We start from the raw sequence: 15,272 nt of genomic DNA, 5'->3' as shown, positions 1-15,272 counted from the left end.
TGCTATCCCACAGTCACACTCCCTTCCCAGAGACTATTATCCACTGTTACTATAGGCACCATCTCTCCCTACTATACCTGCTATCCCACAGTCACACTCCCTTCCCAGAGACTATTATCCACTGTTACTATAGACACCATCTCTCCCTACTATACCTGCTATCCCACAGTCACACTCCCTTCCCAGAGGACTATTACCCACTGTTACTATAGGCACCATCTCTCCCTACTATACCTGCTATCCCACAGTCACACTCCCTTCCCAGAGACTATTACCCACTGTTACTATAGGCACCATCTCTCCCTACTATACCTGCTATCCCACAGTCACACTCCCTTCCCAGAGACTATTATCCACTGTTACTATAGACACCATCTCTCCCTACTATACCTGCTATCCCACAGTCACACTCCCTTCCCAGAGACTATTATCCACTGTTACTATAGACACATCTCTCCCTACTATACCTGCTATCCCACAGTCACACTCCCTTCCCAGAGACTATTATCCCACTGTTACTATAGACACCATCTCTCCCTACTATACCTGCTATCCCACAGTCACACTCCCCTTCCCAGAGACTATTATCCACTGTTACTATAGGCACCATCTCTCCCTACTATACCTGCTATCCCACAGTCACACTCCCTTCCCAGAGACTATTATCCACTGTTACTATAGACACCATCTCTCCCTACTATACCTGCTATCCCACAGTCACACTCCCTTCCCAGAGACTAATCAGATACAAGTGCTGGTAGTGGGAACAGTGATCAGATTATCAGTGAGTAGGACCTTAGCGAGTATATTAAATGTATTGTTCTCGTATCAATAACTTATTGAATTTTCCATGGAATATTGATATTATTGCTGGACCTGGGATCAGGCGGGGGGGGAGAGGGGGGAAGCGGATGGGGAAAATTGGAGTTGGGAAGTAACATCACTGAACCCTCCGGTTACTATGGCAACACAGACTACACACAGAGTGTAGGAGCCCCAGAGACTGTAAGTGGTGGTTTTTCTGGACATTTTCAGGAAAATCAGCAAATTTCCCCAAACAGAATATACTTTAAAGCACCTTTACCAATATGTCTCCTACATTCCTAGATTATTTCAGGGGGGTGATATTTTTTACAATATTTTCAGTGATCCCCTAAAACAATCCCCCCCCAGTCTGTCTCTTATGGATCCTCACTTCTAATGGGCCCCTTGCGAGTTTTGTTCATACTCTATAGAGTTGGACTGGAACTGAATATGTCATTTAGATTGTAAGCTCTATGGGGCAGGAAGTGCTTCCTCCTGACTCTCCTTAATCCTTGTTACTTTATAACCCTGTAGCCCTGCCTGGTAGTCACTGTAGCCCCAGGAGAGGCAAGAGAGTCACAGGTCCAACATGTCATTAGTCAGTAATTAAAGAACATGAGATGTGGGTGCAGGAGTAGGAGTGCGGGTGGGGAGGGTGCAGTGCGGCACCAACAATCCTCAGTGACGTCACTGGCACCCAGGGGAGCCCTCCCAGTATCCCAGGGCTGAGTGGGGCCGTTACCAGGGCGGGTGAAGCTGTGGGAATATTTTGATCTCTGTGTGTGAATATTTTAGCTCCTAATACGTCCAGGTGATAATCATGTGGCTAATGTGCACCGTCACTCCGACTCCTGACATCTTGTGAGAGGCTAAAATTACTCGCAATCCAATCACCATTACTTCCCTCCTAACCATAAATATTGTGTGCTTTATATCGGCAGCTTTTCATTTTGGGTTTAAATTATTTAGTTTAGCTGATTTTGTATTTTAAAATTGAAAGTTTTTACTCAAAAGTCACTTTTTATTCTTATAAGTTCTTATCTGATCCCCATTGTAAGCAGCAGTCCTGCCCTGCTTTATGGCAGCTGAGATTCTAGCTATCTGTATAACAGAGCATTCTGTCCCAGTGGCTGCACAGATCCTATCTGATCCCATTGTAAGCAGCAGTCCTGCCCTGCTTTATGGCAGCTGAGATTCTAGCTATCTGTATAACAGAGCATTCTGTCCCAGTGGCTGCACAGATCCTATCTGATCCCATTGTAAGCAGCAGTCCTGTCCTGCTTTATGGCAGCTGAGATTCTAGCTATCTGTATAACAGAACATTCTGTCCCAGTGGCTGCACAGATCCTATCTGATCCCCATTGTAAGCAGCAGTCCTGTCCTGCTTTATGGCAGCTGAGATTCTAGCTATCTGTATAACAGAGCATTCTGTCCCAGTGGTTGCACAGATCCTATCTGATCCCCATTGTAAGCAGCAGTCCTGTCCTGCTTTATGGCAGCTGAGATTCTAGCTATCTGTATAACAGAACATTCTGTCCCAGTGGCTGCACAGATCCTATCTGATCCCCACTGTAAGCAGCAGTCCTGTCCTGCTTTATGGCAGCTGAGATTCTAGTTATCTGTATAACAGAGCATTCTGTCCCAGTGGCTGCACAGATCCTATCTGATCCCCATTGTAAGCAGCAGTCCTGTCCTGCTTTATGGCAGCTGAGATTCTAGCTATCTGTATAACAGAGCATTCTGTCCCAGGGGCTGCACAGATCCTATCTGATCCCCATTGTAAGCAGCAGTCCTGTCCTGCTTTATGGCAGCTGAGATTCTAGCTATCTGTATAACAGAACATTCTGTCCCAGTGGCTGCACAGATCCTATCTGATCCCCATTGTAAGCAGCAGTCCTGTCCTGCTTTATGGCAGCTGAGATTCTAGCTATCTGTATAACAATGTGCTGAGACAACAGTGGTTTGGGATAATTTCTAAAACCCTCAGTTTCATCAGTACATGATTTTGTGACCTTTGTTGAAATAAAGTGTGATTGATATCGGCAAGGCAAAGGAAACAACCCAAGCACAGTTGTTATACATGTGATTTTATAGAAAACCAAAATACTGTTCTATATAAAATTAAAAAATAAATTAAAAAATTTAAATAGTCTGTTCTTCAGGTTATTCTGACTACTAAAGTACATATTAGTTGAAAGCAATATGTTACAGTGACACCTAGTGGTAAGTAAATAAATATACGGGTTCAATATACATGATGACAGCCGGCACATGTATTGGTGCAAGAAGGAAGACTCACTTCTGTTGGGTCTATAGGAATAAATCTTGCTGATGTCTGTAAGGAATTTCGGGGATGAATCCGGTGCTAAACTTCTTGTTCTTGTTGCTGTAGGAGAGGCTCCTTCTGTCCATCCTGCCCAAGCACATTGCTGACGAGATGCTTAACGACATGAAGAAGGACCAGGAGCAGAAAGAACTTCAGCAGTTCAACACCATGTATATGTACAGACATGAGAATGTCAGGTATGGGTATAACCCCGCCCCTGAGGAGCTTCAATTCTGCTGGCCCCAAATAAGCCCTGATGTAATCGCTTACAGCTTTGTGGGAAGGCCCATCCCCCAGAGCTCCTTGGTTTCTCATTGTGGCTCTGGTTTAACTCATCCGTGCTGATTTACTAACATAAGTGCTGTATTGCACCAGTGCACCTATCAGAAGTGAGCTTTTATTAGTCTATTACATGTTGGACAATGAAAGCAAAGCTCTGATTGGTTGCTGTATACCATGTGGCATTTGAGAGACATTTAACTCTTTCCCTCCCTCTCCAGCATACTCTTCGCCGACATTGTTGGATTTACACAACTGTCGTCGTACTGCAGCGCCCAAGAGCTGGTGAAACTGCTCAACGAACTCTTTGCCCGCTTCGACAAACTGGCAGCGGTAGGTTGGGGCAGTTGCATGTGGGGTTTTTTTTTTCAATATCTTTCCCTTAGAGGCCCCTCAAATGCTAGGGCCTTAATGTATTATCAGTATTTATCCAGCCCCATGAGCCCTGTGTATCGCTGTGCCTCATTCAATATGGCAGCCCCAAATAACCATTTATGCACCTTAATATAAAACAGGGTTGGTTGACCTTAAAATTCATTTATAGTGTCCCTTGTGCCCTGATAGAATCATACAATTTGCAGCTGGTCTTTTTTTTTGTAAATGTCTTTTAAAAATGATTTTACTCTTTGTTCTTCAGTTTGGAATTTAAACTGTTATATGGTTGTTAGAGTCTAAAGCACCCTAGCAACCAGGCAGCGGTTAGAATGAGAGCGTCTGTGAGAGAAGTAGGAGAAGAGGCAAATAGAAAGACAAGTGACACTAAATATAATGATAAACACAATCATACTGATTTCTGGTTGCCAGGACTGCACTCCCTAGAAACCAGTTTTTAGTTCCCATTGAAAAGAATGAACTTTTGGTATGATGTAGACAGAAGACCAATTGAAATTCCTGGTATAACAGAAATGCTTTCTCTCATGTTACAGAAAAACCACCAGCTGCGCATCAAGATTTTGGGCGATTGTTACTACTGTATCTGTGGGCTCCCCGACTATCGGGAGGATCACGCTGCCTGCTCCATAATGATGGGACTTGCTATGGTGGACGCCATATCGTGAGTACTCCCAGCACATCGGAAGGGGCAGGCAGGTCTCTTTTCGAATGCTCAATAAATTTAGGTGTAAAGATTGCTAGAGGTCTAGTAGCCCATAGCAACGAGTTAGCAGGAAGCATTTCCTGGTCTGTTTAAAGCCCGTATCTTGGTTGCTATGGGTTACTAGGCCTTGAGCAATTGTTGTGCCTGTTATGATTCAATATCTCTAGCCTTGTACTTACTGTATATACTGTAACTGGTTTCATTTTCATCTGGAGATTGGGTTTAGACTAAATTGCCCAACAGTGGACAACGTGGACAATCCCCTGGAATGGCTCAAACACTTTTCTGACAATACCCTACCCCCCATCTGACAACAGATATATCGGCACATGGACATAACAGACTAGACTGACTGGCAGAAAGATTGTTGCTGCAACTTTTTTCAGCTACAGCTTTTACGGCAGTTTTGGTGCAACTCAGTAGGTGCAACTTAGTGGGCACATCCTTGGGAGAGATTATTATATGGGGCCAAGGAGCAGATAGCAGGCTCTTAGTGAGTTTCACTATTTCAGCTCAGAGGTGGAAGTGAGTAGTTGAGTTGCAGAGAAATATAGGAGCATATTAGTCTACTCACTACTGGCTCCAACATATTCTACTGTCTCCATCTTTTTCTACTGTCTCCAGCTTGTCCTACTGTCTATACCTTGCCCTTCTGTCTCCATCTTGTTCTACTGTCTCCATCTTTTTCTACTGTCTTCATCTTGTTCTACTGTCTTCATCTTGTTTTACTGTCTCCATCTTGTTCTACTGTCTCCATCTTGTTCTACTGTCTATACCTTGCCCTTCTGTCTCCATCTTGTTCTACTGTCTATATCTTGTCCTACTGTCTATATCTTGTCCTACTGTCTATATCTTGTTCTACTGTCTCCATCTTTTTCTACTGTCTTCATCTTGTTCTACTGTCTATATCTTGTTCTACTGTCTCCATCTTTTTCTACTGTCTTCATCTTGTTCTACTGTCTATATCTTGTTCTACTGTCTCCATCTTGTTCTACTGTCTCCATCTTGTTCTACTGTCTCCATCTTGTTCTACTGTCTCCATCGTGTTCTACTGTCTATATCTTGTCCTACTGTCTCCATCTTTTTCTGCTGTCTCCATCTTTTCCCTAATATCTCCATCTTGATCTTCTGTCTCAGTCTTGTCCTGCTGTCTCCATCTTGACTTACTCTTTCTGTCTTTCCTTACTATCTTCCTCTTGCTTTACGCTCTACATCTGCCTACTGTCTCCATCTTGTCCTACTGTCTCCATCTTACTCTACTGTTTCCATCTTGTTCCATTGCTACTGTCTTGTCCTTCTATCTCCCTCTTGCTTTACTCTCTACATCTTATCCAACTGTCTCTACCTTACCTTTCTATTTCCATTTGCCCTACTGTGTCTTGATTTGCTCTCTACATCTTATACTACTGTCTCCACTTTACTTTCTATCTCTATTTGTCTTACTGTGTCTTGATTTGCTCTCTACATCTTATCCTGCTGTCTCCACTTTACTATATCCATTTGACCTACTGTCTATTGATTTGCTCTGTACCTCTTATCCTGCTTACTCCACCTTACTTTACTATCTCCATTTGACCTACTGTCTCTTGATTTGCTCTGTACCTCTTATCCTGCTGTCTCCACCTTACTTTACTATCTCCATTTGACCTTCTGTCTCTTTAATTGCTCTCTACATTTCATCTTACTGTCTTCTTCTTGTCTTGTTGAACCCCCTATCACACACTCTTCTGAAACTGCTACTCTGCACGGTCCCTCTATGTGCAGAACCACCCTGCCCCCCCCCCAGGGACTTAAATGGTAAATCTTAACATTCAACAACAAACTACAAAAACTGGGTAATGTATTTCCTTTTTTTGTTTTTATCCCTGTGGCCCATCTTGTTGAGCAGTTACGTGAGAGAGAAGACAAAGACAGATGTGGACATGCGGGTTGGAGTCCATTCAGGGACAGTGATTGGAGGGGTCCTGGGGCAGAAGCGCTGGCAGTATGACGTTTGGTCCACCGATGTGACCTTGGCCAACAAGATGGAGGCTGGAGGAATTCCAGGGTAGGTAAAGAGGCTGCAACGGTGCATGTTGTTATTTCTTTTTAGGAAAAAGCATGATGCAACTTGCCTTCAGCAAATTCTTTCAAACATACCCAAGCTGCCCATATTGTTCTTGTGATACCTTCATGTGTTACTGGTACTATTTCCGTTTTGTTTGCAGAAGGGTCCATATTTCCCAAAGCACCTACGACTGCCTGAAGGGGGAGTTTGAGGTGGAACCAGGGGAAGGAGGTACAAGGTGTGATTATCTGAGAGAAAAGGGCATTGTGACCTACCTTGTAGTTGTACCAAAGCAGCCAATAAACAAGAACGGCATCAATGGGGTGGTGAGTCTTGGTTTTTCCCAGGTCTACATTAGTTTGTGCTTATTGGTTGGACCCTTACCTTGGTGCAGGATGGGAATGTAGATTATGGTACTGGGGATGCACCAAATCCAGAATATGCCTTAGGATTTAGCCAATATGCTTAGTGTTTAATTGAACACGATTGTTATTGGTTCCTTATCCTTGCCTCCATCTTGCCTCGTTCTGTTCAGAAGCTGTCACTCACATCGTCCCACGGGAACACTCCACAGCTAATTAACACCAAGGAATGCAACGGCAGCATTCACACCACCTGTACCACCCCGGATGAGAATGAGGAGCTGGACACCAGGGTGAGGAGGGCAATAACTGATATAACATGATATGGAAGTCACTTTTTGGTTCAAATGTTTCTGTAGTTGCAAAGCCACTAGATTGACATTATATTAAACATATCAGATGAATCTTGCATCCCTAACCTGTATGTGGCTCGGGGATGTTTCTTTGATGTGCCTATGGATGCCTTCTGCCCAGAACAATCCTCCAAATCCATTTTAATGGTGAGAGAGGTGTCAGCTAGGGAGCCCTACTATCTTCCTCTTGCTTTACTCTCTACATCTTGTCCTAATGTCTCTATCTTGTCCTACTGTCGTTATCTTTCCTTACTCTCTCCATCTTGCCCAACTGTCTCCATCTTGCCCTACTGTCTCCATCTTGCCCTATTCTCTCCATCTTGCTCTACTCTCTCCATCTTGTCCTACTGTCTTAATCTTTCCTTACTGTCTCCATCTTGCCCTACTGCCTCCATTTTGTCCTACTGTCGTAATCTTTCCTTACTGTCTTCATCTTGCCCAACTGTCTCCATCTTGCCCTACTGTATCCATCTTGTTCTACTGTCATAATCTTTCCTTACTGTCTCCATCTTGCCCAACTGTCTCCATCTTGCCCTACTGTCTCAATCTTGCCCTACCGTCTCCATCTTGCTCTAGTCTCTCATCTTGTCCTACTGTCTTAATCTTTCTTACTGTCTCCATCTTGTCCTGCTGTCTCTAGCTTTCCCTACTGTCTTCCATCTTACCCTACTGTTTCCATCTTGTCCTACTTACCTACTATCTCAATCTTGCTCTACTGTGTCCATCTTGCCCTACTATCCTCCATCTTGCCGTACTATCTCCATCTTGTCTTACTATTTCCCTCTTTCTTTACTCTCTCCATTTTGTCCTACTGTCTTCTTTTGCCTTACTTTCTACATGTGGTCCTTACCCAACTGGATATTCAATAGAAATCTGATTGATTTTCTATGTGATATTGTTGAAACAAACTAAACAACTCCATACATAGGCCAATAAGAGCTTTTACTTTTGTTCTGTTCTCACATGCAGGTTGTGAATCCATCTTTCCCCAACCCACGAAGACGTCTGCGCCTGAGAGACTTGGCCGAGAGGGTTATTGACGCTCAGCAGAACGAGCAGGAACTCAACAAACTTCTCAATGAGGCACTGCTGGAGAGAGAGACCGTGCAAGTGTGAGTCTGTGGGAAGGAGAGGATGCTGGGAGTGCCTATGGCTGCCTTGGGGGGATTTGGGGAGCTGAAGTTTAAGAATAACATGGACATACCTCTAACCCTCCTCCCAAAAAACTAACTGACTAAAGCCAGTGGATCTGAAGGACAAACACACACATTAATTGGTGGTAAACCCAATATTCACCCCACTGCTCTACCAAGAAAGCTGCTTCCCTGCACTATGTCAGCCATCCTGTTGTTATCCTACATAGGGAGATTATTGTGTAATCTTAGCAATGGATTCAGACGTCATAAAGGAGGGTGAACTGCCATTTAGTTGTTCTAAAACTGTGTGTAAAACTTCCAGATACAGTGGGAGGGACAAAGAACATGGAGCCAGACTGACATAAGTGAGCTAGAATTCTCATTGGAGGATTATTTTGCATGTCAATGAGGCTGCTGGCATTGAAGAGCTGAGGAAAGGTTTTATTGCACTATAATGCTTCAGACTTTAGTACCTGTGGGTATTTCGGTTGTGTTTGCTCTGGAACAGCTCTGTATCTCTTACACACTTACTTATTCATCATTTGCTCCAGCCTTAAAGGGAAATACACCTACCGCTTGTCCATGCGCTTTATCAACCCAGAAATGGAGACCAGGTTTTCTGTAGAGAAGGAGAAGCAGAGCGGAGCTGCCTTCAGCTGTTCCTGTGTCGTGTTGTTATTCACAGCCATTGTGCAGATTCTCATCGACCCCATGTAAGTCTTGTTGTCTAGTGTCTTCCCTCAACAGTCCCCTAAGTTTGCTCAAAGTCTGTACAGAGAGATCCCATAAAACTATGGCAGCATAGGTATTCCCTGTACTAAGCACAATTCAGCAGGAACAGTCCCCTAAGTTTGCTCATAGTCTGTACAGAGAGATCCCATAAAACTATGGCAGCATAGGTATTCCCTGTACTAAGCACAATTCAGCAGGAACAGTCCCCTAAGTTTGCTCATAGTCTGTACAGAGAGATCCCATAAAACTATGGCAGAATAGGTATTCCTCTGTACTAAGCACAATTCAGCAGCAACAGCCCCTTAAGTTTGCTCATAGTCTGTACAGAGAGATCCCATAAAACTATGGCAGCATAGGTATTCCCTGTACTAAGCACAATTCAGCAGGAACAGCCCCTAAGTTTGCTCATAGTCTGTACAGAGAGATCCCATAAAACTATGGCAGAATAGGTATTCCTCTGTACTAAGCACAATTCAGCAGCAACAGCCCCTTAAGTTTGCTCATAGTCTGTACAGAGAGATCCCATAAAACTATGGCAGCATAGGTATTCCTCTGTACTAAGCACAATTCAGCAGGAACAGTCCCTAAGTTTGCTCATAGTCTGTACAGAGAGATCCCATAAAACTATGGCAGCATAGGTATTCCCCTGTACTAAGCACAATTCAGCAGGAACAGCCCCTAAGTTTGCTCATAGTCTGTACAGAGAGATCCCATAAAACTATGGCAGCATAGGTATTCCCTGTACTAAGCACAATTCAGCAGGAACAGTCCCTAAGTTTGCTCATAGTCTGTACAGAGAGATCCCATAAAACTATGGCAGCATAGGTATTCCCTGTACTAAGCACAATTCAGCAGGAACAGTCCCTAAGTTTGCTCATAGTCTGTACAGAGAGATCCCATAAAACTATGGCAGCATAGGTATTCCCTGTACTAAGCACAATTCAGCAGGAACAGTCCCTAAGTTTGCTCATAGTCTGTACAGAGAGATCCCATAAAACTATGGCAGCATAGGTATTCCCTGTACTAAGCACAATTCGGCAGGAACAGTCCCTAAGTTTGCTCATAGTCTGTACAGAGAGATCCCATAAAACTATGGCAGCATAGGTATTCCCTGTACTAAGCACAATTCAGCAGGAACAGTCCCCTAAGTTTGCTCATAGTCTGTACAGAGAGAACAAGCCGTTTTTATTTCTTCTTGTGCCCAGGCTTGTTGCTAATTACGTGACCTTCGTTATTGGTGAAATTCTTCTTCTAGTTCTGACGATCTGTTCGCTTGCAGCCATATTTCCCAGGGTAAGTACATTTCTTTTTACATTTACGGCACAAGTGCCATGTTTTCAGGATTTTCCCCTGCTCAATAGAAAGGCCAAACCCCAGCCTTCCACCAGGAGAAGTGTTAGAGTAGGAATCTGCACCTGAAGGTAAACTAATGGATATGTTATGTAGTAAGAGTCTCATCTGGGTGTTTATATCAATTGTGCATTCAACATGATCTCTTTGCTTTACTCACTTCTCCTGTCTGTGACCTTCTAGGTTTTTCCAAAAAAATTAGTTGCCTTTTCTACATGGATTGATCGGACAAGGTGGGCACGTAACACATGGGCAATGTCCGCCATATTTATTCTTACAATGGCAGATATAGTGGATATGGTAAGTATTCAGATATTTGTCTATATTCTGCATGTTCCACTGTACAGAACAATAATTAACTAAATCGATCACACCCTGTAACAGAGTAACAACAGTGAGATCAGTGAGCGGAAACTGACATTGAAATTAGTGGGAGAAAACTGACAGTGAGATCAGTGAGCAGAAACGGACAGATCAGTAAGAGGAAAACGGACAGTGAGATCAGTAGAGGGAACAGTGAGATTAGTAAGAAGAAACAGACGGTGAGATCAGTTAGAGGAAACTGACAGTGAGATCAGTGAAAGGAAACTGACAGTGAGATCAGTGAGAGGATACAGTAAGATTAGTGAGAAGAAGCTGACAGTGAGAGGAAATTTACAGCTAGATCAGTGAGCAAAAACCTACAATGAGAGTAAACTGACAGTGAGATGAGTGGGAGGAAACTGACAGTGAGATGAGTGAGAAGAAACTGACAGATCAGTAAGAGAAAACTGACAGTAAGACCAGTAGAGGGTACTGACACTGAAAGGAAACTGTCAGTGAGATCAACCATGAGATTAATGAGAGGATACTCGCAGTGAGAGGAATCTGACAGTAAGGGTAGGACTCCACGAGCGATTTTGTTGCAATCCGATGCGCTGCGACAAAAATAAGGTAAGAGATAGAATTGTGTCGCAGCATTGATCCGACGCGACACGACTGTCGGATGCAGACGATAAGTGTTTCGTCGCAGTGCGTCGGATTGCAACAAAATCGCTTGTGGAATCCTACCCTTAGAGGAAACAGTGAGATCAGCTGAAAGAAATTGACAGTGAGATCAGTGGGAGAAAAATGACAATGAGATAAACTGACAGTGAAATCAGTGAAAGGAAACTGACAGTGAGATCAGTGGGAAGAATCTATCACTGATCAGTAAGAGGAACCTGACATATCAGTGAGAGGAAACTGACAATGAAACAGTGAGAGGAATCTGACAGTTAGAGGAAACACAGTGAGATCAGCTGGAAGAAATTGACAGTGAGATCAGTGGGAGAAAAATGACAATGAGATAAACTGACAGTGAAATCAGGGAAAGGAAACTGACAGTGAGATCAGTGGGAGGAATCTGTCACTGATCAGTAAGAGGAACCTGACATATCAGTGAGAGGAAACTGACAATGAATTAGTAAGAGGAAACTGACAGTGAGAGGAATCTGACAGTTAGAGCTGACAGTGAGATCAGTAGGAGGAACTGACAGGGGGAGAAAACTGACTTAGAGAGGAAACTGATTAAGGTCGTTGAGAGGAAAGTGACTTTAATAATGTTTCTGCTTGCTCTCTGCCCCACAGCTCAGCTGCCTGCAGTACTACAGCACTCTCAATATGACGTCCCATGACCAAGAAGCTTGGGGTTGTGTTGAGAACCCCAAGTATTACAGTTATATTGCTGTACTGGCCCTCATAGCCACCATCATGCTGGTGCAAGTCAGCCATATGGTCAAGCTAACTCTCATGCTGATGATTACCATTGCCGCCGGCGTGGTCAACATTTATGCCTGGAGACCGATCTTCGATGATTATGACAATAAGAGGTTCAACGGCTACTTGTGAGAATTTCAGATCATACATCTTTATTAAATCTTATTATAAAGCTGGTGGCATCTCTTAACTTTAGGTTTCTTTCCAGGGCTTTATTGGTACCTTCCAAATACTCCATGACGGTCATGATTTTCATCATGATGATCAGCTTCTACTACTTTGCACGACACGTAAGTGCCACACTCCATCTCTGTTATGTGAGTGGGATCAACTGCCACCTCTGATATTCTCTGTTTTGAACTGAAATTCATATACAGGCATCTTTACATCTCTCAAACACCATCTGTCCCATTAAAGGACAAGGAAAGTCTAAAATAGAATAAGGCTAGAAATGCTGTATTTTGTATACTAAATATAAACATGAACTTACTGCACCACAAGCCTAATCAAACAAATGATTTATGCTTTCAAAGTTGGCCACAGGGGGTCACCATATTGTAACTTTGTTATACATCTTTGCCTGACCCTGACCCTGCACATGCTCAGTGTGGTCTGGGCTGCTTAGGGATCGTCATAAACAAAGCTGCTTGAGTTCTGCATGGCTGGGAAGTAAGGCGGGGGCTCTCCCTGCTGTTCATAAGTATGATTGTTTCCCTGCAGAGCAGTTAGGGACCGTCTGACAATTCCTATCCACAGCAGTAAATGAAGGGAGAATTTCACTGCATACAGTCAGGTTTCTTATAAAAACGGTACACATTTTTTAATTAAAGTATATTGGAGATAGGTTTCTTTTTCATTAAAGTAAAAATGGGATTTTATTTTTTTGCCTTTACATGCCCTTTAATAAGTAGTGTCTTGTTTCTGAACCTTGGCTCCCTATGTATTGTTGGACTACAAGTCCCAGCATAATTCAACTAGTAACTGTATGTTAAGGAATATTGGGTGTAATGGTCCAGTAATACCTGGAGACACAAGGTTAAGAAACTTAGTTGAAAGAGTTTATTGCAACAAGCACTCTTGTTAATGCTACTGAATTTGTCAGCATGGGTGGAGCATATTCCTATCTACACTAAATGGACTAAGCTGCCAAGTATGGAGCTGGCTGGAATTGTTAAGCAACTGTATTGCAGAGGAACTTATAAAAATGGGAAAAGTGGGAAGGAGGAGGCAACAGAACACATGCCTATGCATAACCATTCTAAAGATGTGGCTTGCGCTGACCCTTTTACTCGGCAGGTGGAGAAGTTGGCCAGAACATTGTTCTTGTGGAAGATCGATGTCCATGAACAGAAGGAGAAGGTTTATGACATGAGGCGCTGGAACGAAGCTCTGGTCACCAACATGCTGCCTGAACATGTTGCTAGGCACTTCTTGGGATCCAAGAAACGAGATGAGGTGAAAGAGGAGACTCTAGCCTAGTGCCCTTTATCATGTCACGGGGGGGTTAAAGAATTAAATTCTTGCTATATTTGAGGCTATTATTTGTTCACTTGCACTTTGCACTCCAATACATAGATGGGATGTCCCATTACATTGATGATATTCACCAATTATTTTTTTAGTCAATATTCAAGAAGCTCGTTGAGGGTTCCTTTTCCTCCACTGCTGTTTTTACACATGATTGGTAGCACCAGTATTTTTGTAGAGGAGTTTACCATTATAGACGATCTGCCAGAGATCAGTGCAAATACTCAGCTGACACGGTGAACCAATAAAGTTGGCATTTGAGGAGAAAGTCTATTTGCTCTTCTAGATACTCCTGGAAGCTTAGTATGAAGGTCAAGTGTTGTATATTGTTGGAACAGTGGCTCAATGGTTATTCTCATTTCTAGACTTGGGGATACCTAACCAAAGGTATAACCTCCAAAACCACTGTTTACAACATCATGTTAGAGAAATGTGAGTCCAATGTAATATCAGAATTTTTCCATTGACTTTTAGGAGCTCTACAGCCAGTCATATGACGAGATTGGGGTAATGTTTGCGTCCATCCCAAACTTCTCTGATTTTTATACAGAAGAAAGCATCAACAATGGAGGAATCGAGTGCCTGAGGTTTCTTAATGAGATTATCTCTGACTTTGATGCGGTATGTATTCATTTATATTCATTGCCCACATTTCCCACACGCGGGTCTAGGTTCCCCGCCTCCTTGAGATACAATCCATTGCAAAGAAAACAGACCCTTGTCTGCCATATAGTTGTTTTCAGATTTTCTTCCCTTTTTGCTTTGTATATAGCTGTTGGATGAACCTCAGTTCCGTTGCATCACAAAGATAAAGACCATCGGCAGCACATATATGGCAGCTTCCGGGGTGACTCCTGATTCGAACTCCAATGGATATAACAATACTTTAAAGGTATATACCTATCACTGCTCCAGATGACCACATTCCTAGTTGAGATGAAGCTTAGACCTTCAAGGAGGATATTTGGCCTTAAAAATTAAAATATTCTGGGCAATCTTATAGAATCCAATCAGATCACCAATATCTGCTCCATCTTTGCTCATTGACTCATGTTGCCCTGTCTTTATTCCAGAAAGAAGAAATCTCTGACAAAGAGCGCTGGCAGCACCTTGCAGATCTGGCAGACTTTGCCCTTGCCATGAAGGTGACACTCATGAACATTAACTATCAATCATTCAACAACTTCATGCTCCGAATAGGTAGGTGCTCCATCAGCAGAGGAACCTTGTATTATGGGGTAGTTATAGGATACAAATGAGAGGGAGGGGGTTATAAGTTTTTGTATTTATAGATTCTCCAGTAAATACATAATCTGTCACATTTTGTCTTCTCCTTAATTAGGAGGGTGGAATCTTATGGTAACTTAACAGTTGTGTCTTCAGTCATTTGAAATGGTGGGAGACCCTCAGTTTGAAGATCTCATGTGGATAGTGATGGATTTATCATACTTACTTGTCCACTTATTAACTAGCTTTTGCTTCCATCACTTGGATATAGGGAAACTATAGGTATGGGATCTGTT

General features: G+C 43.0%; 1 protein-coding gene across 1 annotated transcript in view; it reads left to right on the top strand.

The window, feature by feature from the left end:
• The window catches only part of adcy3.L (adenylate cyclase 3 L homeolog), a 58,121-nt gene that overhangs the window by 38,792 nt on the left and 4,057 nt on the right, over nucleotides 1–15,272 (top strand). The window contains exons 3-18 of the mRNA XM_018264119.2: nucleotides 3,197–3,327; nucleotides 3,631–3,742; nucleotides 4,336–4,463; nucleotides 6,394–6,552; nucleotides 6,713–6,878; nucleotides 7,088–7,207; nucleotides 8,237–8,379; nucleotides 8,955–9,116; nucleotides 10,341–10,428; nucleotides 10,669–10,785; nucleotides 12,094–12,350; nucleotides 12,431–12,512; nucleotides 13,519–13,677; nucleotides 14,224–14,370; nucleotides 14,522–14,641; nucleotides 14,823–14,949. Coding sequence (XP_018119608.1) covers nucleotides 3,197–3,327; nucleotides 3,631–3,742; nucleotides 4,336–4,463; nucleotides 6,394–6,552; nucleotides 6,713–6,878; nucleotides 7,088–7,207; nucleotides 8,237–8,379; nucleotides 8,955–9,116; nucleotides 10,341–10,428; nucleotides 10,669–10,785; nucleotides 12,094–12,350; nucleotides 12,431–12,512; nucleotides 13,519–13,677; nucleotides 14,224–14,370; nucleotides 14,522–14,641; nucleotides 14,823–14,949 — 2,218 coding nt within the window. The remainder of the gene's footprint in view (nucleotides 1–3,196; nucleotides 3,328–3,630; nucleotides 3,743–4,335; nucleotides 4,464–6,393; nucleotides 6,553–6,712; nucleotides 6,879–7,087; nucleotides 7,208–8,236; nucleotides 8,380–8,954; nucleotides 9,117–10,340; nucleotides 10,429–10,668; nucleotides 10,786–12,093; nucleotides 12,351–12,430; nucleotides 12,513–13,518; nucleotides 13,678–14,223; nucleotides 14,371–14,521; nucleotides 14,642–14,822; nucleotides 14,950–15,272) is intronic.

The sequence above is a fragment of the Xenopus laevis genome, chromosome 5L, assembly GCF_017654675.1.
Source record: "Xenopus laevis strain J_2021 chromosome 5L, Xenopus_laevis_v10.1, whole genome shotgun sequence".
Lineage (NCBI taxonomy): Eukaryota > Metazoa > Chordata > Amphibia > Anura > Pipidae > Xenopus > Xenopus laevis.
Note: the sequence above shows the minus strand (reverse complement) of the source record. Positions and strands in the feature narration are given on the sequence as shown.